This window comes from Zingiber officinale, chromosome 2B (assembly GCF_018446385.1).
Source record: "Zingiber officinale cultivar Zhangliang chromosome 2B, Zo_v1.1, whole genome shotgun sequence".
NCBI lineage: Eukaryota > Viridiplantae > Streptophyta > Magnoliopsida > Zingiberales > Zingiberaceae > Zingiber > Zingiber officinale.
Window position 1 is genome coordinate 82,713,579 of NC_055989.1, and position 26,334 is coordinate 82,739,912.

The following is a 26,334-nucleotide window of genomic DNA, read 5'->3' on the forward strand; positions in this document are numbered from 1 at the left end:
GACAATTATGAATAATTATGATTGTTTTGTGGTGTAAAGTGCTTCCTTTGCATTTTGAGGTAATTAAAGGTATTTTGAATATACTTTGAATTTGTAAGCAAGTTTCTATTAAAGTGCTTCCTTTGCACCAAAAAATTTGACTAGACATTGCCTAATGGGTAAGAATCTTGTTGAGCATTTTGGTTTAACAGTTCAACAAAGAATGTCACAAACTAAGAGATTCTGACAGCCTATAATCACAAAAGAAGTTATTCTACTATAGCTTTCTATATTGGAGGTTAAAAACATTGATACTCTGAGCATCAAGGAATAGGATAGTACCTACAAAGTGACAATGGCGACGAAAAAAGATACTTGATTACTACTAAACATGCTGAGACATTCTGGTAGCTTACAACGGTGAAGGAAATTATCTTGACCTGCAAAACATGTTGAAACTAAATCACAAATAGTTGAAACTAATACAACTTTCCATGCAAAATAAGATCCATGCTGACAGATTCAACAGTCTATGATTGCGGAGGAAACTAATGAAGCGATCCCCGACAAGACTCATGCGACACTGGTAACTCCATGTTTCTGCTTAGATCATATATTGATGAAATGCTATCCCTATTAATCATTCAGCAGATGTTTTTTTCATCAAGTATTCAATCTCATTGTTGATTCCAGCCTTTTCGGGCAACCAATCCTGATGACATCCCTCTTTTACAGCATCTTGAAGCTCTACCACTTGTGCAATGCCATAAAATCTGCAAGTCCAAGTTCATGCACGCAGTAAAAAGAATGTAAGTTGTAATTTCGAGGTACTTAACGAGCGAACAGGTAGAACATGGTAGCAAAAAGGTGGAATCCGCCACCCCAGCGGCCTCACACAGTCAACCCCACGACCATGTGAGGAGGTAAATCGGAAAGTTGTAGTTGGCCGTGTAGAGGAGGGCTTTTTTCTCTCGACTTTGCCGAGATTCGAACCCTTGCCCTATGGTAGCAACTCTGCTCCGCACTAACCAACTCAACCATGCCCCGGGGGCAAGCGAACAGGTAGAACATGAATATATAGAAGCATTACCTTAGTAATGTCTTTGCAATACTCGAGCAGAACCATTATGATCCAATGCCCCTGGTTTTACTAGAAGTGACGTTTTAAAAGCAAGTTGCAATAAAAACTTCTTTTGCAGAAAAATTATGGAACATGTGATTACCTCATTGAGATGCATTTATGCTTTGAGAAATTAAATACCATATCTTCTTAAAACCTTGCTCAGAGCTGGCATCACATTATATGCCTGATATGATCTTCTCAATTCTATAATTGATCCTACCTGAAATAAAATATTAAATAATCATCAATCTTCACAGTTTCAAATGAGTGTCCAATATGGAAAAGCATTATTTAACTAGAAAAATAAATCCAAAATTTACTTGCCTTTCTCAAAGAGCACTTATATTATGGTATATAATAAAATTCCCTCTAGAACTTGTAAAAATGCACGGGTTTGTTTGACTCATCTGATAATGGTCATTTGTCATCTAACATGATCAATGCAGAGTCATTTGTCTTACTACCATTTGCCTTACTACCATCTATATGAACATGATCTGTGTTGGCCCAGGGACGGGTTGGCGGGGGCGTCGCTTTCTGCCACAATGTGTGTTGATTTACTTGGGCAAGCACCTAAGTCAGCTCCTTAAGCAAGGTGACCTTGACGGCTTAAATTGACAAGAGCTTTTGACAATACTAATTATGCAGTAAGAGTATATATAAGAAGAAAAGCACAAGTATTTCCTTATCATAAATACCAGTTTACCCTCAGGAACAAAATAGCATCCACGAACTAAAATGCAAATACTGAGACAACTTAATCTTTTATGATAGAATAGATTTTGCATGCGCCATAGATCAGAGAAAGACACTTGGAAAGGATCAGTACTAATACTACAGTTACTAAACAATGTTGTTTTTTGTAAAAAATAAAATCATATGAAATCATGGAATCTGGCATAGTATTGAGAATCAATAATCATTCAGCTATTTTCCCCCAAAATAATATCTAATAGAATAAATCAGCTCGTTGCGCTTGACTAGCTATTTAATTTGATTGGCTTTGTGCCTAGATATCACCAAAAAAGAGATTTTGAGGCTTCTGACTCAGTTTGACAAGACTACAATTAGTAGATAACGAAGGCCTATGGTTTCAACATACCTCATTCGCAGGGGCGGATCTCAGATTTTAAATTTGAAGGGATCGCATACTAAGTGATGAGTACTATCATACTAACTATACACATTTATCTTTAGAGGAGGCAGAGTAGATTTCAGGAGAAGAATCAAAGCGCTTCAACTTACAAGGTGGATAACTTTTGCATTTCATCTTACTCTTCTTTTTTGTCTGTCGATGTCTGTTGTTCAACTGTTATGTCATGAAAAAGATTTTAAAACTTTGTTTTGTGTTCCAGCAGCATTGATTGTGGTTTGAGAAATTGGTATAAAGAAAGGTTTTTGTGACAAATTAGGATAGAAATGGGAACAAAAATCTACTAATTTATTTTATTCATGTGCTTGCGGAAGTATTGATCGATTTCAATGTGATTGAAAGAATTCCCTCAACAAAAGGTGCATCGGTATTAATCAACTTATAATGAAAGTCAATTGACAATGAAGAGTGATTAATTAAGTTGGAGGAAATAGCACTAGCGACATAAGCATACGAGTCATGCATACCCCATTGGCCGCATTTGGTAGTATTATGACACATGTTTTGCTAATTGGCCAACTAATTACTCAATTAATTAGACACGTATAGAAATCATGCATTGCTTTAATTCGCAAGTTAATCGTCATTGCCGCTTAATTAATCCATCCTCATTCTTAATCATGTTGTTTAGTTGCAAAATTACCGGTCCGATGGTGGCATCGCCATGGCGGCGACAACGTCATTCCATCCATGCAACCGTGATGCGTGGCAAGATTCCCCTACCGTGGCCACATGTACAAGATCCAACCGCACAACATTGAAGGTGTGGAACGGAGGACTCCAGGGGCAAGACACACGCCCATACACGTAGCGTAGGTGGAGGGGGCGTCGCCTGCCCAAGTCGTTGAAGCCACCTCCTTCCCCCATCTGCTTTAACCACTAATAGAACACTAGTTCCTTTATACCATGCCACCCTTACACTCGGGCTTGCTACTCGGGAATCACATGCCCTAATGAAACAAGTAGAGGTTCTTTTTTTTTCGACTTGAGTCCGAAGGTCACTCGTTGGAGGCATCACATAGTATATGATTACATGTCTCTTTCTAAGGTTACTCAAGGGAGGCATCACAGACACTGACTTTTTTTTTTCTTCCTAGCCAACTTTAGCATCAAAGTCATAGTGAGATAGCCCTTTATGTTTTCTCGCTAGGGCACATATGACTTCGCATGCTGGGGCCTGGGGGGCCATGACCTCCCCTAGTCCTATGCTAAATCGGCGTTTGCTCATTCGTCATTGAGGTATTGACTGATGAGTATAGAGGTGTGAAGCTGGTTGACATATATGCCATCCTAGATAGTATTTATTACTATGGAAGATGTAACCAAGAAATTGAAGATTTTGTGCTTGTTATGCCATCTGAAGCATGATTAAGTACAAAATCAATTGCATGTGGCTCAAAAAATCCCAGTACTATTCAGCACAATTAATAAAAATGTCATTCAACATATTCACATGTTAGCTTATCAACTAAATAACTCACTTGTATAAACAACAAAATTATTAAATTGCACTTACAATTATTAAAACTGATGTAAGCCCAACAGCAAATCCCTCATTGATACGACGTAAATAGTGATCAAGCAAGGTAGAAGATGTAGCCAACACACTCAATAACAATCCTCCTGCATTATCCGCAGATAAAACATGCTTCTGTCTTACATAAAGAGAAATAATCTAGCATTGAATATAGTGAGGAATATTCTAGCGATTCATACCCCAAAATCGAGTTGAAGTTTGGATTTTTGTCAAATACTCTATGGTTGCTTTTCCAGGTTTAATGTTCGGTATCCTGGCCCCCATCTTTGTCATGTAATCAGCAATTTCTTTTGGTAAGTTTGCCTGAAAATCAGATAGAAAATTGGTTAATCATGAGACATAAATGGAAGAGCAACCATTGGTGTAGTTCCACCTAAATACCCTTTTTGAGCATAGGCCAACAAATTGGTTAATAAATCAGCTCTTTCAGATTCATGCCATTTTTTGAATATAAGAATAGCAACTTCAGAATTTACCTACCATATTAATTAGAAATCCTTGTTTGCCCATGTTAACGCAAAAAACTGACTCAATCATCAGATGGATGCAATATATATTTTTCAATAGGTAAAATTCCATTCTAATAGACATTAATGCGGCTATATAGTAGTTGCATCTAGTACAAACTAATTATTTTTCCTGGTTTTTTTCCTTTTCTTTTGCTCATTCTACCTTCTATCTCTTTTCATTTCAATTCTAGTAAAATGGACTTTATTTCAACTTGTTGTCTATATCCATAAAAGAGTATCAAACATAACTAGTAGAATTAGACATAAATATCTTCAAATAGTCTACTTAAACTAGTAAAAGCACAAATACCAGAGCAAATTATTTAGTCACCAAATGTAACTTATAGAACCTCCAAGGTTCAAAATCTAGAACCATGTTGAATACCATACAAACATATATTTGACCACTTATAATGTAGCTTTTTTAAATGCATATCAAAATAAATAGATACACCCAAATAATAGGACCAATTTTTTTTAAAGAAATAATCAGAAGAGAAATACTTACAATGTCAAATATGTTGAACAAAAAGACACAAAAAGCATAAATTGTATAATAAATCCATGGTCTTGCACCAACAGAAGTCCCAGGGTTTAGTATCTCTTTCAAATTTTCCCAAAATGGTGAGCCAAAGATGCTGTTAGAAAAGGTGTCTATGTTAGATATGTGAAGCAACAAAATATAATTATGCAGGGAACCATCAAAACAGGTCCTATTTTTTCTAGGGAACAAGATATATTTGATTGAACCAAAGAAAAGAAAAAATAACCTTGCCATAATACTTGGAAAAGCCAACAGATATGTGGTAGTAAGAACAGGCTGCATTCCAGTAGGATTAATATTGAAAGGTATGTATGGTTCCACCTCGGTAACTGGGGACCCGCCATTTCTAAGAAACCAAAATAGCTGATTCAGTAGATATGTAAGTGATACTAAAGAAAGCACTTGAAAACAAGAAGGAAAACAACAACACTGAAACACCGCATTCAGGAAAGAAATGCTATATCTGTCAAAATGTATGCAAATTGTAATAGTAGTTACTCCAAGCCAAAGAAGTGAAACTTGGATTTATAAAGTTTTTAAAACAGAAATATAACAACTTAATTAGGAATGATGCGTTATACAAAATCATGATAGAAGTAAACAAAATGCATGAGCTAAATATAAGGAGTGTATATTAACAAGATAGTAAGAGAAGATAGTGGATCTCTAGTAGTATTGTATCACATATTCTCCAGTTCGTAAACAATTCCAGATGATAAACATTGAGAAAATTAAAACAATTTTTTTTAGCTCGTGTGAAAACTTTTAATATCCTGAAAACTAGTGAAGCTAACTGCAGATGTTTAGTTCTGAGTTTCAGCAAGAACTGAACTGCATTACTTACACTGAGCTTTAGTCTTGTTTTTAAAATATATAAAGAGGATATAATGACCTCAAAGTATGGTGGATTGCTCAGAGATTGTGAAATGCCTAAAAGTTCAGACTGAATGCCAAGTGAATCCAAAGAGAATTGCAACTGATTATAATAAGAATACATGAACTTTGACCACATAACAGAAAGAACATAACATGGCATCACCTTGTTGAAGAAGCAAGTTTAAAACCATAATATTGTAGCTTGATCTTCCTACAACCTTCAGTAACTAGAACAGCCCACATAGTCACCACTGTGAAAATCCCAAGAACAGAAAATATGTAGGGCCACCAATTCAATATGTTCCCTGAATCCAGATCAGAAAAGTAAAATTTGAATGGAGCAGATAAATTTGTAAAAAAAAGCACAAAAAATTATTAATGGAAAGGAATATGATTAAGTAAATGTTGTCTTGTTTATTTAAAAATTTAATAGTTGGTGCAATGGTAAATGCCGTGTTGATCTTCCCTGCAACTTCTCCAGTAAATGCTGTGTTGTTTATTTCAAATAGTTGGAAAAAACACAGCTTGATGATGATGAGAATGATAACATGAGAAATGAGTGAACAGATAGAGAATATAAAGATAAGGCAAAAAAACTAACCAGATAATTGAGACAGCATCTTGTGCAGTGTCTCAGTATAACCAGTCAATATGCTAACGCAGATTATTAGTGATGAACCATGACCTGCATTATATAGCCAAAAAATTGAAAACATTCAAGAAGTGCATTGGCATTATCATAAATAAGAACAAGATGGATACATATTTGTTGAGAAAGTACCAAATCCAGATTCTGATATCGTATCACAAATCCATGTCATAGACATTGCACCAAGAACTAACAGGAAGCTTGTAACCATAACATGCTTGACCCTGAAATAATGTTTGTTACTCATGAGATGAGACAATGAGAAAGTTTCATATTAAACAACTAAACATGTCAAATTAGTATGATACAAACATAAATACTATTTATGAGAAGCAGCAAATATAAAGCTTCCTATTATATTTCAGGAAAATGGTTAAAAGAAATCAGTACGATACAAATACAAAGCAATGAGCAATGCCAAGAAAACCATCAGAAAGAATAACCAGGCAAAACTAAAATGAAATAACATCGACCTATATGTCTTACATTATCATGATTAAGAGTTTATGATCTAAACACTACAGATTTGGATTTGCTGGGCCTTTCATAGTAGGTGAACTAGATCACTTCACATAATAATAATAACAATGATAATAGTAATGTCCAGCAGAAAACTTTGACAATATTCTTGGCAATTTTTACCTGCTACTAGCAGCATAGATTGAATATTGCAGTGAATAAGAAGCAACCATAACAGCCCCTAGGATTGCAAACCCCAATGAGGTCCACCATCTAGAACCAAATCAGAGAAGACTTATTACAGATATTAAGCATGGATAAAGCATTCAGAAGATGGATCAATCTCACTGCATGAGATGCATAAAACATACATATAGCTTTTAATCTTCTCATGACCATCCAAACCTTCCTTCCGTAGCTTTACCAGGGAAGGAACAACATGGCAGAGAACCTGTCAAAAATCTCATGATTTTTAGTACAAAGACTAACTAAAGAAATATTCATGACAACTGAAATGAAGAAAGGTCTAAGATCTAAGATTCCCTGGTCTAATTTCTGCATCAGAGAGTTTTAAACTTGTCTTTGCACTCCATACTAGCATTCCACTTTGTAGTTCTTAAAATAAACTAATTATTTTAGTGCAGACTTAAAGTTAGAATATTGTCCAACTGATACCTAACCTAAATGGACCTTACTAAGCGAGTTTCACAAGCTTTATCGAAGCAAATAGAAGTTGGTCCAAATGTTCATCTGTTCTAAGAACAATGAAATGCATAACTTAGCATTGTTGGGCCAGAGAATGCAAGACATATAAAGTACAAAGGAACTAAAATTTAATGCAATTTTATGAACGAAGCGTCACAATGGTCTCATGTATGGAACATTGCATGGGAACTCTCAAATAGGAACCATCCCACCTTACCCACCAGGTTGCATTACATAGTTCCAGAATCATTATGTAGTGTTAATAAAGATAGGCAATAGCTAACCGAATGCCAAAGTGTTCTTGCAATTAAACTCTGATCAACACATACTGATATTAGCCTAGTCATTTGTTGATTACAGATTGGATATCTTGAAATGTATAGGCACAGACCAACTGGCAAGACAATCACTTGACATGGCCAGATTGCACATGGAACAGGCCATGTTTGTCCTATTGCACAGTTATCTGGTGCATAAGACTTGTAATGTTGCATCACGTGGATAGAACATGGAGCAGTGTTTCACAAATTGGCTCCAAGGACTTATAATTGCAAATACATGTTCTCAGCTGAATAGCAATGGGTTTAGTTGCATTCTGCATAGCATAGCAACCAGATAAAGAAATTATCCAAATAGCCACTTTACAAGTTTTATACATATGTTTCTATCGACAAGAATAATCTTGAGGATCTCAGCCTACACATTGTCACATGGGAAGAAACAGACTACCTAGACAGACAGCGACTAGGAGATTGATTTTGACGTGTTGTTTAACTGGGATCATAGCCACCAAATTTACATTAGAATTTACTAAAGGGCTAACATAAGATAGGTATGTGGATGTGATTTTTGGAGGATATGTATTTCCTACATATCTGCCAATGCTTATCACAAGCTTGGATGAGCATGGTTGAGGATTGTGTTAGGCTTAGATAGTTAGCATCAAAACTCCTACACATGAATAGGAATGAAACAGAAGATTATATATCATGAATTAGGCTGAGTAAAACGGACATAATATCTTTGCTATGGATAATAACCTAGCTGGCAGGTACCAATCAATACCAGAGCTAAGTTTAGTGCACATATTAACTTTATGTAGTACCTTGAACAAGTATGCTTAAGATATATTTGTTCTATGTAAAACTGCTGGTATAGCTACTGCAAGAGAAAAAGTTGAAATTATAACAAAAGAAGTTAAGATCAGGAATTCATATGAAAGTGGAATATATAGTTAAAACATGGTCGACCAACACCTAGCATGCTAAAGTCACAATTGAAGTTCTCTTAAAAGAGGTTGGTGCTAGATGAATAATTCAACAAACATATTTCTTCAAGGAAAAAAACTAGGAAATCAATACGGCTTCTTAAATCAAGATGATAGTAGATGATTAAGGAATCATGACATAAGATAATGGCTTTATCAAGTTTATCATACAGAAAATAAATTTCTCAAATATACAATGGAAGAAATTCCACAAGCTAGAGAATTTTAGAATCCAAAACCTGCATAAGAATTGAAGCTGAAATCTGGGGACCCAATCCAAGTTGGAAAAGCGATAACTTCAGTTCACCAGTAAAGTCGCCAAGCTCATCTGCATACCATGATGAACATGTTAACTAGACTGACCTCACAAATCAGAAACAAAATTAAAAATAGTATTAAAAATGAGTAACATTACAGGGAAATGTTCATGCAAGTGCAGAAGTGGCTAAAGGAGAACAACACAACCACAAGGGTGATGCATGTCACAAAATTTTCATGACACAATAAAGAAATTTTTTATTCTACATTTAATACCCAACAAAATAATTTGCATCAACTTGAAGTGCAAGTTATGAAGGCTAGTTAATGTAACTGCCACCAACCTGTCAAAGTGTTAATCAAAACATGTAAAGGAACAACTTCCATGGTATGCACTATTTTACAATGAAATAAGCACCATGTTTGGCTAATATTGGATGATCCAGACTACAATTAAAACAGATTGAGAGATGTAGCAACATCCCTCAATGACTAATTTGAATTGGAACACCCAGCAGATGACTTCATATTATTTCACACACATTATACCATGACAAGGAGAGAATCATGCAGGCATTATTTATTGCAATCTCTCACATAAGCTCAAGAAGTTCATGTCCTTTTCTATCGTTAAATTTTTTCCCATTCATTTATTTTATTATAATTTCCTTCTTTAAAATAATTTGGCAAAACTGCCGATCAACCTTGCAGAATAAAGTAGAAGAAGGTACCTGTCGATCCAGCAGCAAAGCTAAGATATGTGTCTGGAATCAACCTACGATCAAATCCAGGAAGAGGAATGAAGTAGCCCAGACGGCTTGCAATGATCAGCACAGCTGTCACAAAGAGTCTTCTTCTGATCTCGCTTTTGAAGAAGGATTCTGCTGCATCATTGATTATAGAGCCAAGTCGAGTTAAGTTCAAGAACCTATTGTTGAACCTCTTAGATACAATCTTCTCAGAGGCTGCCTCAAGTGCAGAATCTTTCCCATTTGGCCCAAGAAGATTATCAGCTTCAACATCGATCTTCACCAAAAGAGGCCTTTTTTCAGCCTCCAACGGTGGGGCTGGCATCATGTCTTTGTCTAAAGAGCAGAACAAAACGGAACTCCTCGAAGGGCGCAGACCAACAGTTTTGTTGGAGGATAATGAAACTCGTGGTCCGCCACGGAGGCCTCCTGTCAATCGAAGATTGCATTTGAGGCACCTACGTGCTGATCGTAGTTCTGAAACTAGCGAAACAGAGTGAGAAAGAAAGAATTAGTCGGTGGAGCAAGAGGAGTGAAGAAAACCACAGGACGAGGAGAGTGAAACTCACGCCGCTGCTCTGGGAGCTTGCACTCAACAGGGTGACCGAGGCGGCGAGCAGCAAAGGTGGATATTTCCATTTCTAGGGCGAGATGAAGACTATGAGCGCCAGAAGCTCGGACGAGTTATGACGAATACTCTCCGACGCTGGCCGTTGTACGTCTTCAGCGACCTCCCCGGTGCCAAACCCTAAAACCTTAGCAATTTCGAAAACCCTCGACTACTTAGCGAGCACTTAAGCTGGATATTTCCATTTCTAGGGCGAGATGAAGAGAACGAGCACCAGAACCTCGGACGATTGTGTTCGACACAGTCAGGCGCTGGCCGTCGGAAGCGGTTGGTCGGAAAGGGCATATGATGAAGCCTTCAGTAACCTCCTACCTGAAATACTCTAGCGATTTGGAATACCTCCGGTGGCCTCCGCAGCTCTATCGGGCACTCTTCGCAGCCGCGGAGAAAGCGGGCGATAGCAAGAGAGCGACAAGAGATGGGAGAAGCAGATGGCTAGTAGTTTTGTGCAGGGTACGAAGCAGCAGCTTGCTTTCTCGAAGTACAATTTTGCCCCTATATTTTGTCAGTTTGAATTGGTCTTAAATCGGATCTGGTTCAAGATAAATAGCACAAGATCGGGCGGAGTTTGGTCCGATTCACCGGGAATTGATTTTTAGGGTTAAGAAAACGCTGTACCAGCGCCGCACGCAGCCTCTCTTCCCCAACTCCGATCCCGCGAGCTCCGGCCTCCATCAAAGAGCTCTTTGATCGCTCCTTCCTCTTTCCTTTCGTCTCAGCAACCCGCAACTCCAGTCCGGTGTCGCTGACGAGGGCAGGGCGGCGACAGTAGCGCCTTGAACGGAGATACTTCTCTTCCTCTCGTCTGGGTCCGAGCAACCTGTGCGTCGATCCAGCAGCAACTCCCGGCCCTTTCCCTTCCCGATTTGGAGTAAGCTGTTGCTTGTTGTTCGTTGCGTGTTTCCTTTGTTTTCTTTCTCTTCTCAAATTGCTGACTTTTTGGCACAGGACAGCGGCTGCAAGGAGAAACCAGCGGCCCTCTTCTTCATTGTTGGTGCACAAATCTTATCTTGGTGAGTGTTGCTAGGCGTTGCATTCGCATTGCTTTAGCTTGTGCATTAAAGGTTTCTACTCATTTATCTATTGATGACAGTTCTTCTCGATTTAGAAAAGCAACTGCACAGGTCTCCCAGCATCCTCTTAGTGTTCCTGGTCGTATTACTTCTTTCTATTGTGTTAGACTGCAGATTAGATGATTTGTTTGTGGTTTCGGCGTAGATTAACTTCTTGGATTTAGAACTTGTGGTTAATAGTTAGAGAAGGGTTGGCTTTTGGTGAATATACTTCAGTTGTGACATTATTGGCGATTTTGTGTATTCCTATTTTGTCTTGGAAGTGTGAGACTTGGTGTTATGTGTGTCTTGTGGGGGCAAACAAGTGTTGAATTGGAGGTTCCCTTAGACTAGAGGGTGGTCTCTCTATAACATCATTGTACATGGTGGCAAAAGGTGATTCGCTCGCCCCCAAGCCAACACAGAAGAGGGCATATCTTCCAAAAAATAAAATCCATCCCGACAATAGCCTATAACATCATTGTACATGATTAGAATGTGGGATGCAATTCCATTTATTGTTTAAAAGCTGTTGTTCTCGTCTTATAAAGGGATTGAATTGATAATATAAAAGATCAAATGGGGGTAAAACATTCAAAAGTGCTGCACATAAAATTCTTTATGTAGGTTTTTTATGTTAGAATGTATGGATCTAGTTTTAAAAGTTAGTTGAGCTCTACATTTCGCATTGTATTTTTAAATAGTGACTCAAAGTTTTATTGTCTGATCTTTGTTACCTTTTCATAGACTGTTAACTGATATTGACTCTTTTATGTCCCTTATTCAGATTTAGCCGTCTGACGGCATTTTTTTTGTGATAGGGAGTTGGTTTTGCAGTATGAACCGGCACGAAAGCGTTTTGCTGCTTACGTATTCATCAGAGCTTGAGAAAGGGGAGCCCCTATTCTTCTCCTCAAATTGCTTCCCTGTAAAGGCTCACAATTTTGAACCTGCCGGGCATTCATTTCACTCTGCTGCTCTAAAACTATCAGGGTTTTGCGATGAAGATGAAGCAGAAACCGATACCCAAAGTGTTCAATCTGATGAACAATCCCAAGATTACTTACGAACCTCTGATTCTTATAGCAGCAAGGGAAAAAAGAAATCTAGTGATGGAAGCAAACAAAAAGACCATTACGCATTACTTGGCTTGGGGCATTTGCGATTTCTAGCCACTGAGGAACAAATACGTAAAAGTTACCGGGAGACGGCTCTTAAGTATCATCCTGACAAGCAGACTGCACTCATTCTTGCTGAAGAAACTGAAGAGGCTAGGCAAACTAAGAAGGATGAGATAGAAAGCCATTTCAAGGACGTTCAGGAAGCATATGAGACTCTAATAGATCCAGTTAAACGAAGGATATATGACTCCACCGACGAATTCGATGATGACATTCCAACCGACTGTGCTCCACAGGACTTCTTTAAGGTTTTTGGTCTGGCGTTTATGAGAAACGGGAGATGGTCTGTCAATCAGCCTGTTCCCTCTCTTGGAGACGATAAGTCTCCTATTAAAGATGTTGACAGTTTCTACAATTTCTGGTATAGTTTCAAAAGTTGGAGGGAATTCCCGCATGCTGATGAATTCGACCTTGAGCAAGCTGAATCTCGTGATCATAAGAGATGGATGGAGCGACAGAATTCAAAGTTACGAGAGAAAGCTAGGAAGGAGGAATATGTACGGATAAGGACCCTCATCGACAATGCTTACAAGCGAGATCCTCGAATTCTGAGGAGGAAGGAGGAGGAAAAGGCAGAGAAGAAGAGAATCAAGGAGGCAAAGTCCATGGCTAAGAAGTTGCAAGAGGAAGAAGCACAAAGAGCTGCTGAAGAGGAAAGACAGCGAAAGGAGGAAGAGGAGCGAAAGATTGCAGAAGCCGCTTTGATCCAGAAACGAATGAAGGAGAAGGAGAAGAAGCTATTGCGCAAAGAAAGGAGTCGTCTTCGTAAACTCTCTGAACAATTGATCGCAGACAACTCGCTTGATATTTCAGACGACATTGTGGAAAGTATATGCATGTCATTTGAGGTGGTGCAGCTCAGGTGTTTGTGTGACAACATGGATGGTAAAGAGAATATGGAAAAGGCTAAATTGCTAAGAGATGCGTCCAATGTCAAGGAACTTGGTGGAAATATGCAATCGGTCGGTCTTCAAGCTCAGGATTCAAAAGCGAACGGAGCAACTTCTGCACAAGTGAAAGTGGATGGTACAGTGAATGATTTAGAAAAGAAAGGAAAACAATGGGGAAAAGAAGAGATTGAAATGCTTAAGAAAGCCATGCAGAAGTATCCCAAGGGAACCTCTCGGAGATGGGAGGTCATTTCGGAGTACATTGGTACTGGAAGATCAGTCGAAGAGATTCTCAAGGCGACAAAAACGGTCCTCCTCCAGAAGCCTGATTCTGGAAAAGCTTTCGACTCCTTCCTTGAGAAGAGAAAGCCTGTGCAGACCATATCATCGCCTCTCTCTACCCGAGTGGAAGCCGCAGCAGAGGTACCTCTGGCCGAGAAGAAGATTGATGGTGCTCCCTCTACTGCGCCAATAAAACAATCTACGTGCGCTAATGGAAATGAGAACTCAGGAGAGGCTGTTCCTTCTGCGGCAGAGAACGATACATGGTCACAAGCTCAAGAAAGAGCTCTTATCCAGGCTCTCAAAACATTCCCGAAGGATGCAAACCAACGCTGGGAACGTGTTGCTGCTGCTGTTCCTGGCAAAACAATGGTACAGTGCAAAAAGAAGTTTGCTTTGATGAAGGAGAGCTTTCGAAAGAAGAACACAGAAACCTAATATCGCCAAAAAAAAAAAAAAAAAAAAAACCTGCAATATCCTATCGCATTATAACATCATTCACCATTTTCGCTTTAATTGATGTAAAAGCATTCGTATTTTTTTTAATTGATTGAGAACTAGAGAGAAGTCCACAGTTTTGTTATCATATTATTATGTGATTTAAAATATCCATCTATGAAGTGTGATATTATCCCTTTTTTTTCCTGTTTATTGTTGTGAGCTCCCATTCAACAAATGATCTCTATTAGCAAAAGAGTAATTTGATAATAATTATAAAGGACAGCATGGATATTCTAACATATCAAAGTAGAAATTTTTTGTCGATAATTATTCACTATTAACAAAATTATCTGATATTTTCAGTTTTCACGTGATCTGCTGATAACGCGGGTATTAGCGTATCTGTGCCATTAAAAATTTTATATCTCTTTTCACTATCAAAAAACTTCTCAACAATTCTTTCATGGGCCCCATACTTTTCACTATATATAATTCTCATTTCTCCTCCATATTTTACATTATATACCATTAAATTTTTATAAAGTTTAAATTTATAAATTGCTAACATGAAATAACATTAATAATTAAAAAAAATACATAAATATTACAGTGCATCAAATAAAAAGACATAAATTATAATAATATATAAAAATAAACGTAAATTTATCTACACCAAGTCATGTCTTTGTTTAATTTTTTCCACCATTTTCTTATGTAAATAAAGTTATCCTGGTGTCATCTCACTGGTATCCTTCATAAGAATTCATAATCCTTATAAAAGATCTCGGCTTCTAGCAAAATCATTTTTTGTATTTGATATTCTTTAATATCTTGTCATTCTTTGTCGATGCTATGTTCCATTGTGTCGCCCTCTCTGACTTTAGATTTGCCCTTTCTCTTCGCTGCCTTTTGCCCTATAGGACGAATGCGGATTTCAGAGTCATCTAAATCAACACTTGTATCTGGATTTGATGTTGAAGTGTTTCCTCCTGATTCGGATGTCCTTGCCTTCTTGTTAAAGTAATGAACAACTGATTGTAGAGTATATTTCTCATATTCTTTGAGAACTCTCCACACATGCATATACTTAAAATCCTTGCCTTTATTGTTGGCTTTTCACATATTTAATGCATTCTCCAACACATTTTCGTCACTCCAACCGCTTTGCCGATGAGTATAAAAATTATTATAAGTTGCAGAAAATTCATTTACCATTGGTGCAAACCTATAATAATGTGATTTCAGCCGCCGATAACTTCTCGTCATAGATCCAGTGGGGCGATGTTTGTTGTAGTAATCAGCTATATGTTTCCAAAAAGCTTGATCCTTCTAGTCATTACCAATGATTGCATCAGTGCTTATAGTTGCCCATGACTTCGCAAGGACCACATCTTTATCAAGAGACCAAAATCTTCGTTTCGATTCATTTTCCTCCAGCTCAATTTCACGCTTTTCTTGTGATGAGTGTGGTGGCAACTGAGTTGCATAAACAGATGATTGTGTTAGAGATTCTTTGTCACTGATAGATGGATCAATAGTTGCTCTTCTTGATTCATTCGAATGTATGGCAGGATGTTGAGTAAGAGAAAATACGTAAAGATAAGGCATCCCAAGTTGACTACCCATTGCTGACCAATTTTGGGATGGATACATACCAAATGGAGCATGGCAGCGTTACTTGAATTCCACGTCTGTAAAAATTTTTGAGAACTTTAGGAATTTGGAAAATTTGGAGAATATTGTGGAACATATGAAATATTTTGAACATTTGAAGGATATTGTGTGTGAGAGAAAATATGAGGCTATTGGATATTTGGAGAAGTGCGAGTATTTTGAAAAGATGTATTTCCTTCCGCATTTAAAGAATTCAAAAGATTCGTAAAGGAAGTATTGAGATTTTCATCCATCTCAAATACAAATAGGGAATGAAAGGAAGAAATGAATTAAGAGCAAAGATAACAATGAAATGAATGAAATAGATATCATATTTATAGATTTTTTTTATATTAAAAAATTATATTAAAAACGTTGAACAATGATCAAAAATTAATCGTTGTTCAACGACATACAAAAACGATTCTATAAAAATTAGCCGTTGTTCAAATTAAAATTATAGATTTTCATTTATTTTTTAATTATTAAAATATATATATAAAATACGAAGAAACGGCTCTATGATTATAAAACCACTTTTTTATCTAAATGAAAAACTTCCCTCCTACTATGGGAGAGGGGTTTCTCGTGCATGCTTTTAACTTACAATTAGTTTGAGGGGTGGCCGTGACATCGCCCTGCCCTCGCTTGACTCCGTGATATAACTCGATTTAAAATTGAATCTTATAAATATAATTTATTTTTAAAAATATTACTTATGTTTTTAGAGTGTGATTAATTTTACAACGTTACTATCTATACAATAGAAGATAATTATGGCGACAAAAAAAATCTGGTTTATGTTAAAATAGATATATAACAATAGTCACGTGCTTACGTGGTGGTGTTGGCAGCATGATTTTTTTATTTTATTAAAATTTTTAATTCTCTCTCCTTTCACCTTTCTATTCAAAACCTATGGCTCAATTTTTTATCTTTCGATTTTTCCAAATTCATATTTCTCTCGCTCTAGCTCCTTCCTTTGTCGTCTTCTTCCATCACTCTCGCTCTTGCCAGCAAGCAAAGGAGAGACAAGATTGCTAGGATCATTGGCGGTTGGCTAGAGGGGGATGGGGATGAATAGCTCATGCATAAATTAAGCAAACAAAAACCTTTCTCGAACAAATGATTTAATTAAAATAACACTTGCATATAAGAAATACTAAAACGAACTAAAAAACATAGGCACACGAGTTTACTTGGTTACAATCGAGGAGGTTGTTAATCTAATGCAGTGAAGTCACACTAATTTCTCCTTATGCAGAGAAGCCTCTTTACAGCAATGAAAGCACAGAAAGATGAAGCTAAACAGAAAAGAAAGTGTGTACAAGTGTTACTTGGATGTTTCTTGTTCTTTTTTTTACTAGCTTCTGGGAGCAGGGCTGCTTATATAGCCTTGCTCGGGGTGCTTGGAAGGGTTCCAGGCACCTGGAATGAGATAATATTTTATCCCCGATACAACGATACGTGCCACGTCAAATTTGGCTAAGGTTTGCATTCCGGGCGCTCGGAAGGGTTCCGGGCGCCCCGAACTTCTCTTGGCGCTCAAAATGGTTCCGGGTGCACCGAATGTGAAAGTCAACCTTTTGTTGACTTTCTCTCTGGGCCTCCAGCTTCAACTCCGCTTGCTTTGGTCCGGGTCTTCCACTCTGGCTCCGCTCGCTTGAGTGATTTCGGCCATCAGGAATAAGGCTAACCCGAACCCAACTTCCGGCCTTCTTGAGCAAGCTTTCCCTTGGGCTTCTCATCCCTCAGAATCGCTGCATGCTTCCTTCTCGTCCGCCAGCGTACTCTTCCACAGTTTTTCATCCCTCGGACGCACCGAGCCAGTCGGCTCTCTCCTGTGATGTCCTTCTTGCTAGTTGCATCTTTTGCTCCTCGAGCAATCTTCCGCTCCTGGCTTCTCGTCCCTCGAAAACACCACACGCTCCCTTCTTGTTCGCTGGTGTACTCTTCCGCAGCACCTCGTCCCTCAGACGCACCGAGCCCGTCGGCTCTCTCCCATGTCGTTATTCTCGCTAGCTGCGTCTTTTGCTCGACACCTGTGCTCCTAAGTTCTTACACACTTAGACACAGGCCGTTAAACACAACAGAACCTAACGTAACTTGTTTGATCACATCAAAACTACCTTGGGGTACTAACAATCTCTCCCTTTTTTATGTGAGCAACCCAAGTTAAGTTAGGGTAAACAAATCATAAAGTAAAGATAATAATTTGCAACTAAATGCAAAAAATTTGAAATGGAGTACCAAAAAAGTTAAGCTATCTCCCCCTAGACTTAATCTTCCCTTCTCCCCTTTTGATCACATAATAATGGGGTACCAAAAAAATCCAAGGGTAATTTTTCAAAAATAGAAAGTTTTTAGTTTTAAAAAAAATTGAATTTATCAAGTTAAAATGACTTGGGGGAAAAAATTATGAATCTTAAACACAAGTCTAAGAGAATACTAAAAAAAAAATCAAAAGTGAAAGCCTTAAGACAACATAGTGCATACTTTCACAATTCATAAAATTTAAACATTCAAAGGTGCGGAAAAAATAAAATATAAGGAGTTCTAATCCTTTAAACTTGCTAGTTCCCAAGGGTCTTTATTCCAAGTTCCTTCTCACACACATCTTGACGCATTGCCCTCCAGCCTCCGCTAGTCCATCTTCCCTTTACCTTTATCTGCAGTACAAGGAAAAAGGAAACTATAAGCTTGGGAGGTTAGTAAGAACCATCTACCTCACAAAACATGCGTTCCATGAAATCATGCTTTTAAATGATGCTCTTTGAAACACATGCTTGTATTCATGCTGAGAACACTAAAACATGGCATACTGAGATATAAATCATGGCAATCAAATACTAAATATAGAACCATCTTGTTATATCAATAAGAAGAACTGAACTGATATATAAGTTGAGTTAAACTGATGCTAGACTAATGCTGAATCTGAACTGCATTCACATAGCTAATTTGTGAAGTTTGAAAACTATTTCATAATAGATAAAAGTAATAATCATACTGCTGATGGGCCCGACAACTGTACTTGTTATGCGTGTATCCCTAACTAAACCTGAGGTAGCTAGTACCGAATCTGGTAGGGCTTACTAGGTTATCTAAACCTAGGGACGACTATGGGAGTCCAACCCAAGGACAACTAAATGTCCTGCACAGTGCCACTGATAAAAGTAAAATACTGATTCATAAGCTGATTTATCTTATCTTGCTCATACTAGGTTATCTGAACCTAGAGGCGACTATGGGAGCCCACCCATTGGACCGTAGTCCCATATAAACTGGAGCAAGACTAAGTATGCTATTTAAAATGCTTCTATGGCATTTAACTGAGCTATTAAAATGCCCACGGTAGCATTTAACCATACTAGTCATTTTATCGAACACTTGATGTGCTCTAACTCTCCTCAACCTAATAATCATGCATATGGCTGAACTAAAAGCATATAAACGTATGATTAACTACTTATACTGCAGGTGATGAGTTACTTACTTCTTGCGCTAGGTTTCTTATAATTCTGATCGCTAGATTTCCGGAGAAGGAGATCTCTTCGGCGATCTTCTTGCGTTTACGCGTTCTTCTCGCGGAGAGGAGCGTCCTCGTATCGGAGTCGTCGCCGGAAGGTGCTCCTACGACCCTAGGGATGGAACCCTAGGTCTCTTGGGGCTTGGTGTGTTGAGAGGGTGAGGAAGAGGGAGGGGCGGCAGGTGAGGGTGAGGGAGAAGAGAAGTTGCCGATCAAAATAATAAATCTCCACTTAAATTCTCTATTTATATTAAGTGATTAATACGACCCAACTAAATCATAAATATAATTTCTCTCCTCTTCTTTCAGCACACCCCTGCTGAAGTCACTTGGTTACTAAAGTCATGCTATAAGTTGTAGGGTCCAATAGGTCACGGGTTCAATTCCTGCTTAGGCTATTTTACATTTTTATTTAATTTTGCTACTTCTGTTACTTCAAAAATTCTATAAAAATATTCTAAAATTTTAGAAAAATAATAGAATATTTCTAAAATTTATTTGAGAATTTTCGGACGTTACATCACTTGATGCACTTTGTACTCCATTTTTCCTATAAAATGTGTTAGTCCCATAGTAAAATATTTAACCTGCAAAATAAAGTTAGCACAAATAATAATCGGCAGTAATAATTAATTCTTATACTTCTAGGACCAAGAACTAGTCAAGATCTCAGTTTAAGGATCTAAAATAGACCTAAACTGGATCGACGCCTACTATCCCATCAACCGAAATGCATCCTCACTGAGTTACTCTCCTTCAATGACTTACCTTCACTTATCAACTTATAATATATTGACTAGCCTCTTGACCCACGCTAGTTGTTAGGTTCGTAGACCTAGTTAGACTACTGCCAGTTGTCAAACCCCGTAGACCTAGCCGGACTTTCCATTAGATATCAGGTCAACCCTTTGACCTATCTAGGCTTCACACCAACTATCGAGTTCTCAGAGCTAGTTGGGTTTCATCTTGGTGTCAGGTTTAGTAGACCCGTCAATCCCTACACACTCGATAAATGCATTAGATGACAATAACACCTAACTAAACTCACTTGTCATTTATCAAAACTTGAGTTAGACTGTTAGTGTAAATTGCACCAACAATTTTCTACCTTTGAAATTCATGAATCTTGATGTGCAGATCTAAAAAAAGAGCCAAATCAAAATATTTTCTTAAAGGTGAAAATGGGTGAACCAGATTCCGAAACATCCCCCGACGATGATGAAACAACATTTATGGTAAGAAAATTAAAAAAAATATAGATCTAATAAATTCAATCAAGTGCAAGCTAAGAAAATAAAAAGGGAAGTGGGATGCTATCACTACAATGAAGAAGGCATATCAAAAATAAATGTCTAAAACTGAAGAATAAGGCCAAGGATAAAAGACCAACCCAGAAAAAGAATAAAAATCCAAAGGCGACGTGGGACGAAACGTCGTCAGAGTCGGAGATTGAAGCCTACGCCAGACTTGCGCTGATGACAAGTCACCAAGAAGATGACGAAGCAAGCTCATTCAAAATGAGCATCGAGAGCATCGATGAAGGGGAAACAATGTCAGAGGGAAGCAGTACTATAGGGGGAGAATCAGATAACGAGATCGACAAGGTAAGTCAGATACGATCTCTACCTCCTGACTAGTTATACAAGTTTATTAAAATGCTATCGAAAAATTCCTGTCAATTAAAAATAATAATAATAAATTATTAAAAGAAAACAAAGAGCTAAAAGGAACTTTAGTAAAATCTTGTCAATTAGAAGATTTTGACAAGATGAAAATTGAAAATGAAAAGTTGAAAGAACAAATAAAAAATTTGAAGAATTCTGCATGTCCAAATTTTACTATTTCAAATTATCAAAGACTAAATTGATATTTTAGATATCATAAAGGTCAAATTAAAAAATTATCATGAAAATTTATTACTAGAAAGTATCTAATTAATCCTATAGGTAGGAACCTATATTGTATTCTAAAATCATGCCTAGATTAAATCTTTATGCATGTTTTATTTTTAGTTTGATTTAATTTTTTTTTACTTAAAATTGTCTAACTTTTTCAATAAATTGTTTCATAACCTTTCTGTTCAAAATTAATTAGATCGTGATTTTTTCTATAAAAAGAATTTCATTACTTATATGTAGGAAGGTTTTCAAAATTTTTTGATTGTCTTATTATTTCTTATTAATTTTTCAACAAAAATTATATCTTTAAAATTAAAATTATTTTGCAAAGTTATTTTTAAAATTTTTATTTTTTAGTGATGAAAAATCATGTTCTCTGTCGAAAAGAAATATTTTCAAAAAAAATTATGATTATTTAATTTTCTATAAATTTTTTTATTAAAATGATAATTTTTAGTATTAAAAATTTTCAAAAAGTTAATTTTAGAAAATTTTATTTTTCTATAGATAGACACTATTTTACATACTGAGAAAAAAGTTAGAGTTTTAGAGCTCAAAATTTATTTATTAATTTTTTTTGGAAAATACATATTATCTCTATATATAATAATTAATTATTACTTATACTAATGTTGTTTATTAGTGAAAATTTTATTGCTGTTTTAGATATGCCTGTTTAACCCTTACAAAAATTTTTAGAATTTTTCAACAATTGAAAATAATTTAATTTTTTTTTTCCAAAATTGGTTTATAAATCATAAACATTTAGATTTTCAAAATTTAAACTTCATAATTTCACTAAATGTTAGTCATTATTTTTGTATTCCTTATAATTTGTTTCAAATTTATTTTCAGAATAAACCCTTATTTTTAATAGTGTTCAAAAAGGCGCTAGACGACCGCCTAAGTGGTTTTTTCCAGAAATCCCTTCCTAATCGATCAGTTGATCGATCCAGAAGGATTGTTTTTTTTTTTCAAGAAATCTTTGTCGGATTGAGCAGCTGATTGATCCGATAGGGTTTTCCTTTAATCCTGACACCAAAATATCTAAATTGAGACAAATATACAAATTACAAAATATTATACAAACATAATTTGACCCCAATTGATAAATGGAAATAGAGATATCAAAATAGAAAAAGTATTACAAACTACAAAGTACAAATTGACAAGGCATACAAAATAAAATAGCAAAAGTTGTAACGACCACACCTCCCTACTACTCTCTAGAGGTGGACGTTACTTTACTACTAACTCTACTTAACCGGTATGATCGAAACCACGAGGAGTCTCTACCGAAAAATTTCGGCAGCATCTCCCCTATACCGGTGACCATAAACTGAGATACATATATAGTATACATCAACCACAGGTGGTTGGAACATATATCAAACACCCAAGCAATTAAATAAGTGTCAAACACCAACATATCTACTTATGAAACAGAACTCATCTCAGCATACAATCTAAAACCAGAATAATCTTCAATGGCATGAAATGTAAGATACAATCTCAAATATTTATTAACCACTAAAACACGAAAACTCAATAACATCCCAAGTCTCTCCCATAGTCCTGACATCACACACCATCCGCACCACCTTGTCGCCTTCCTTTGCTATATATTTTCCTTTCCTTTATCTGCAGTAAGAGGAAATGCAAACTATAAGCAAAATTGCTTAGTAAGTGCTATCTAACTCACAAAAACTCGAATATGCATGTATACAAGAAGAAACTAGAAACTGAATGCTTTAAAAAAAAACATATATAGCTGCTCATGTTAAAAGTGCTAAAATTAGGAAATAAATCTGCTCATGCATAATCCATAGTAAAGCACTAAAATTTGCATACACATGATGTACAAGGATAAAACTGCATGCTGGAAGATAAGGCTAATCATGCTCAATAAACTAATCAGGAAACAAATAAAACTAATACTGCATGCTTCGAATTAAAAGAAACTAAACTTGTTGACTCTAAACATAAGTGAAGTTTGTTTCATTTGTTTCAAAACTTATACTTTAATACTTCAAAATAATAATCAACTTCTCTTGGGCCCAGGCGTAGTACCAAAGCGCGTTCCCTAATAGAGACTGTGGTAGCTAGTCATCAGTCCTACGAGGGTAAAGACCTTGGTCTCACCAGGGCCAAGACCTTGGAATTGGTCATCTGGATTTATTTAACGACAACCTTGGAAATCGGGTACTAGCCTTTCTTTAAAATAAAATACTTGTTATCTTTTAATATTCTTACAATAAAATGTCTTGGCATTTCTTTGAGCAATTGGTGTGCTGCTGATCCCAATTCTTAAAATTTAGGGATCCTATGAAGACCTTGGTCTTTTCTTACTTATAGCTACTCATAATCCTCAAAAAGGTTTAATAGAATACATAATTATTCCACTAAAATACATGGCTGCTCATGCTTGTTAAAATAGCAAATGAAAACTAAAGATAAATCTGCTCATGTATATCTAGTAGTAAAGAAAACTGGTCATGCTCAACTCATGGCAAATAAAAGCTGCACGTGCTCAATAATAGCAAATGACAACTAGAAAATCTGCTCATGTACATCTATTGCTACACAAACAGAAATGCAAATAAAGAAAGGTTGTTCTAAGCCCTATATGAAATTGTTCTTACTTGCAAATATGCAATTAAAGAAAAGCTGTTCTAAGCTCTAAACAGAGTTGTTCGTGCTTGCAGAAATGCAAATAAAACTGGGATGCTAAAACTGAGATCTAAGTTCGATATGCTAACTTTAAAGCTGATCTTTTCATTGCAGCAAGGAGAAAAATAGCAAGAGCTATAAATCTACAGCGTTTCATGCTCTAATAATTCAAAAAAAAAGGTCTATAACTGATATGCAACAGGGATCTAAAATATGAAATGCTAAAATTAATTGTAATACTATAAAACAACTTCAGGTCATGCAGATAAGCAAGAATCAAACTAGAATAACCAAATAGAATATGTGCCACAAGCTTCAGCCATTTACTGATCATGTACATGGATGGTAAGACAACTTTTATGAACTTTGAACTGACATAATAGTCATGGCAGCAAGGAAAACACAAACAACACTTTAAATTCGGAATTGAGTTCATGGCAACAACCAATAAAACTACATTTATCACCACAACTTCCTAATACTATGTAACACACCAAATTTCATGATTTGGAGTCCTAAAAGACCTTATTAAAATCTAAAAATGCTTTAGAAAAATTCTAGAGATTTTTAGGAATTTATAGAATATTTTTATGCAATTTTTGGAGTTCGTTTGGTATTTTTACCAAGAGGAAGAAGTTTAAAAGAATAATAATAATATATGTTGAAGCCGAGTTTTGAACCCAAGATCACGGACCCGAACCCAAGTCTTAACGAACTCAGCCCAACCATCTGGTCTACGGATGTTTTGTTAATTATATATGGAGCGATATATATTTAAGTAGTAGTTAGGAACAATAAAATAAATTGGAAATAAAAGTGCGCAGCGGAGGATTCGAAACCGCAACCCTTGACTTGGTCAAAACCGCAGCCAACCAACTCTTCCGCGAGTATTTCATGGAAAGGTAAGGAGCGAAATAATCTTAAGCCATAACAGAATACCCTAGGTTATAAAAGGATAAGTTAGGAGAGGGATTAATTATTTTCTTTTCCCTCAAAATTTCTCCTCTCGCACTCGGCGACGGCGTCCGCGATTTCCTGTTCTCGGGCGAAGACGAAGCCGAGGCTAGGGCTTCGTCTCCGGCGACCGGCGAGCGTCTTCTTCCATGAGTTCTTCACCGATCCAAGCTCCTCTCGTAAAGGAGAACTCGAAGGCGCGAAGAAGACCGAGTTTTCAGGCTCGCCGCAAGCCCTAGAAGCATTAGAAGTTCTTCTCTTCGGCTGTAAGTCCAAGGAACGCATGTGAGTTGCTTCTCACCTGCAGTAGGAGTAGTTCCGCGACATTGATCTTCTTTTCCTTTTGATTTCGGAATTTGATTTCATTCCTTATCATCCACAGCATGTCTTTTTGTTTCGGATTGTGTTGTGCCGAATTTATTGTGCTAGGGATATAGTTTCTTTTGTTTGGATCATGTGTGCAGAATTTTAGGGATTAAGGGAAACTTCCGAGATTTGTTTTCTTCCTGTTATTTCTGCCGTAGCATTCTATAGCATGCTTAGAGAGTTCTATATGAGATTCGCTTATTTCTTTTTAATGTGGCAGTAGCATGCTTTAGGAATTGATGACTGGAAGATTAAGAGTAATTCCCAAGAATGGTTCCCTCTGCCTTATTTCTGTTGAAGCATGTTTAAGGAATCCAGATTTCTTGTTTCTTTGACTTATTTCTGTTGAAGCATGTTTAAGGAATCCAAATTACTCGTTCCTTAGTTTGTTTCTGCTGTAGCATGCTTAAAGATCCCAATTGCTATGTAAAAGTATAGCTTTGAATAAGTTTTACACAATTTTTTTTTTATTAAGTGCAGATTGTTTTTATAGTGTCAAGCTTAGTATGCAGACTTAATTAATTCCATGCTATCCAATGTGTATGAGCAGTTTTATTTTAGAGCATGCAATTTCTGAATTTAGGCTGCTTTCATGAACCTAAACAACTCTTCATCTTGAGCATGTAGTTCTAGATTTTTCTGTGCCATTTAATAAGCATGACTAGTCCTCTTTACCATTAGAATGACATGAACAACATGTGTTTAAGTGGTTCATTTTATGAAAGCTTTACAGATTTTAGTTTATATGCAATTAACTGGAAACGAGTCAGAATTTGCAAACCTGTTGAGAGCATGCTTTAGTGTAACTTGTGTTAACTTTGATAGCAGTAGTAATTTTCCTTTAGGCTATGCTCGGTTAGAAACAAATCAACATGAGTAGATCCATTACGTTCTGTTATATGTGTTTTCAGTTTTGGTATGAGGTTTTAAGTGTTGTACCATGTTATTTTTAGGCACTTCAGTTTAGTATGGCATGCAGATT

At 36.6% G+C, this 26,334-nt stretch overlaps 2 protein-coding genes across 7 annotated transcripts; one reads left to right on the plus strand and one right to left on the minus strand.

The window, feature by feature from the left end:
* Positions 1-335: 335 nt before the first annotated feature.
* Positions 336-10,863, minus strand: LOC122046058 (preprotein translocase subunit SCY2, chloroplastic-like). 5 transcript variants are annotated; one of them, XM_042606557.1, is made up of 16 exons: positions 10,657-10,863; positions 10,378-10,556; positions 9,791-10,291; positions 9,041-9,129; positions 7,201-7,280; positions 7,013-7,102; positions 6,503-6,594; positions 6,323-6,406; positions 5,885-6,026; positions 5,072-5,191; positions 4,810-4,939; positions 3,972-4,095; positions 3,772-3,878; positions 1,203-1,322; positions 1,070-1,129; positions 336-752 (listed from the first exon to the last, which is right to left on the minus strand). In XM_042606557.1, the coding sequence occupies exons 2-14, from the start codon at positions 10,445-10,447 to the stop codon at positions 1,233-1,235; spliced, it is 1,719 nt and encodes a 572-aa protein (XP_042462491.1). In that variant the 5' UTR covers positions 10,448-10,556; positions 10,657-10,863; the 3' UTR covers positions 336-752; positions 1,070-1,129; positions 1,203-1,232. The 5 variants fall into 5 exon arrangements, with proteins under 5 accessions (XP_042462491.1, XP_042462492.1, XP_042462493.1 ...); XM_042606558.1 differs by having other exon boundaries at positions 10,378-10,563; XM_042606559.1 differs by having other exon boundaries at positions 9,791-10,285; positions 10,378-10,863.
* Positions 10,864-11,029: 166 nt separating this feature from the next.
* Positions 11,030-14,486, plus strand: LOC122046057 (dnaJ homolog subfamily C member 2-like). Of its 2 annotated transcripts, none has more exons than XM_042606553.1 (3): positions 11,030-11,307; positions 11,385-11,449; positions 12,310-14,486. In XM_042606553.1, exon 3 carries the CDS (start codon positions 12,327-12,329, stop codon positions 14,277-14,279), a length of 1,953 nt encoding a protein of 650 aa, XP_042462487.1. In that variant the 5' UTR covers positions 11,030-11,307; positions 11,385-11,449; positions 12,310-12,326; the 3' UTR covers positions 14,280-14,486. The 2 variants fall into 2 exon arrangements, with proteins under 2 accessions (XP_042462487.1, XP_042462488.1); XM_042606554.1 differs by having other exon boundaries at positions 11,390-11,449.
* The last annotated feature ends 11,848 nt before the right edge of the window (positions 14,487-26,334 follow it).